The sequence below is a fragment of the Entamoeba dispar genome, genomic scaffold (genome assembly GCF_000209125.1).
Source record: "Entamoeba dispar SAW760 scf_1105229459443 genomic scaffold, whole genome shotgun sequence".
Taxonomy (NCBI): domain Eukaryota; phylum Evosea; order Mastigamoebida; family Endamoebidae; genus Entamoeba; species Entamoeba dispar.
In genome coordinates, this window is record NW_001853695.1 from 1 (window position 1) to 2,252 (window position 2,252).

A 2,252-nucleotide genomic window follows, 5' to 3' on the forward strand; every position below is an offset into this window, starting at 1 on the left:
AAAAAAGGGGAATCAAAGAAACAACGTAAAAAGAAAGAAGAAGAAGAAAAGAAAAAGAGAAAAGAAGAGGAAGAAAGAAAAAGAAAAGAAGAAGAAGAAAGAATTAAAAAGGAAGAAGAAGAAAAAGCAAGAAAAGAAGAAGAAGAGCGTATTAAAAAAGAAGAAGAAGAGAGAAAGAGAAAAGAAGAAGAAGAAAGAATTAAAAAAGAAGAAGAAGAGAGAAAGAGAAAAGAGGAGGAAGAGAGAAATAAAGAAGAAGAAGAAAGAAAAAGAAAAGAAGAAGAAGAAAAAGTAAGAAAAGAAGAAGAAGAAAGAAAGAAAAAAGAAGAAGAAATGAAAAATATATTTACAAGGACATTAAAAGAATCTAAGAATGAAGGAGGGAAAAGATATAATTTAAGTGAAATGGAAAGTTATAGGAAATGTGGAATAAAATTACCAGAAGATGTTAGGAATCGATTTAATCTTATTTATCATGAAACAGTAGAAAGAATAGAAAATTCAAAAAGTAGAAATGAACCTAAACCAATTACATTATTTTCAAGTATGTTAGATGAGAATCAAAAGAAAGTATCAAAAATGTTAGTAATATTAAATCAATTATCACAAGAAACGAATTTAGAAGAAGCAGCGAAATCATTAATATATTATTTAAGAAGTGAAGAAGATATTAAAATATTTATTACACAATTTGTTAAAAGATGTGTTAATGAAAATAAATTTTGTAAATTATATGTTCGATTTATTCAAACACTTCGACAACAAAATGGATTAACACAAAATGTAGCACAAGGAGCAACAATATTAAGTGGAGCATTATTAGAGAAAGCATATGACTATTTTCATAAATTACCAGAACCAAAAATAATTCAAGAAGGAATGAGTCAACAAGAAATCGAAAAATTAAAAGAAGAAGAATCTATTGAACAAGTTGAATATCGAGGAACAGTTAATTTAATTGCAAATTTATTTGAATTAGGATTAGTTAATGAACGATTACCATTAACATGTTTACAAGAACTATCAAAAGATGTAAATGATATGAAAATTGATGCATACATTACACTATGCTCTAAAATAGGAGAAAAAATGATGAACACTGACAACACAAGTCCAATTTATGGAGAAATCATTGAAGTCTTTAACAAAGCAAAAGAATTAGAAAAAAATAATAATCTAAGTAAACGAATTCGACTCTTATTAATGAATATTATTCAAATGATGGAATCAGGTTGGACTGTTTCTCCATTTGGATCAATGCCACCAACTCCTCTACCACAAACTCCAGCACTACAAACTCCAGGATTAGTAGCATCTACTACACCCATTGTTTCTTCGCATACTCCTGTTACATCTACATATACACCAACACATTCTAAACAGTCTTCAAGTAAATATCGACCAAACAGAACATCGGAACAAATGTCACGACCAAAAGAACAAATATCACGACCAAAAGCAACAAAAATTTTTCCAATGAAATAGGAGTGAGATAATTAAATTTTATTTAGTTTTACCATTTCTTAAATCTTTAAAGTATTACTTTCAATTTGACTTAAAACAACTTATTCTCATTTTATTTATTGTTATTTTATATAACGATTCGAAGGTAGTACGTCAGAGACACAACACAGAACCCTAAAATATTTCCGTCCTTCGATTCCCCCAGTTATGGACTGGTTATGACGTAGCGTTTGGTTAGAAAAACATCTTACCTAGTGCTGCAAGAATGGCAGTGTTTATTATTTACAATGATGGGATATCATTGATAATAAATGAATGGGTATTTATAAAGATGTTATTATTACTTGTTAGGATATACAAGTATAATTGATAATATAAGAAAGATTATCAAAGGAAAAGGGTCAAGTGGTTGATACTAAAAAGAATATTAACCCAAAGCAATACAATAGTAATTATATATTCTCCTTAAAATAATAAAATAAAGAAGAAGAAATTTAAACCCATCAAAATTAAACAATGAATATTTAAATAATGAATGTTTAAAATACTCTATTCCACACCAAAAACGAGAAAATGAAATTCTCACAGTTCAACAACTAAAATCAAATAATAAACTAATAGTTGATGAGCAAACACTTTTAAAGCAAAGGGATTATTTAATCTCCGCTGAGCAAGGAACAATGGAAGATATTTCTATTAATACTTAATTATCTATTTTTTGTTTATTGTTATTTTATATAACCGCAAATAAATTGTCTTAACTGGTTCTTTTATTACTCCTTTTTTTA

General features: G+C 27.5%; 1 protein-coding gene across 1 annotated transcript, besides 3 other annotated features; it reads left to right on the forward strand.

The window, feature by feature from the left end:
• Positions 1-34: 34 nt before the first annotated feature.
• Positions 35-146: a microsatellite.
• An 8-nt stretch (positions 147-154) lies between these two features.
• Positions 155-333: a microsatellite.
• On the forward strand, positions 334-1,485 carry EDI_199460 (uncharacterized protein; the record flags this gene model as incomplete). The annotated part of the gene is made up of 1 exon (XM_001735810.1): positions 334-1,485. The coding sequence occupies one exon, from the start codon at positions 334-336 to the stop codon at positions 1,483-1,485; it is 1,152 nt and encodes a 383-aa protein (XP_001735862.1).
• A 115-nt stretch (positions 1,486-1,600) lies between these two features.
• Positions 1,601-2,186: a repeat region.
• Positions 2,187-2,252: the final 66 nt, after the last annotated feature.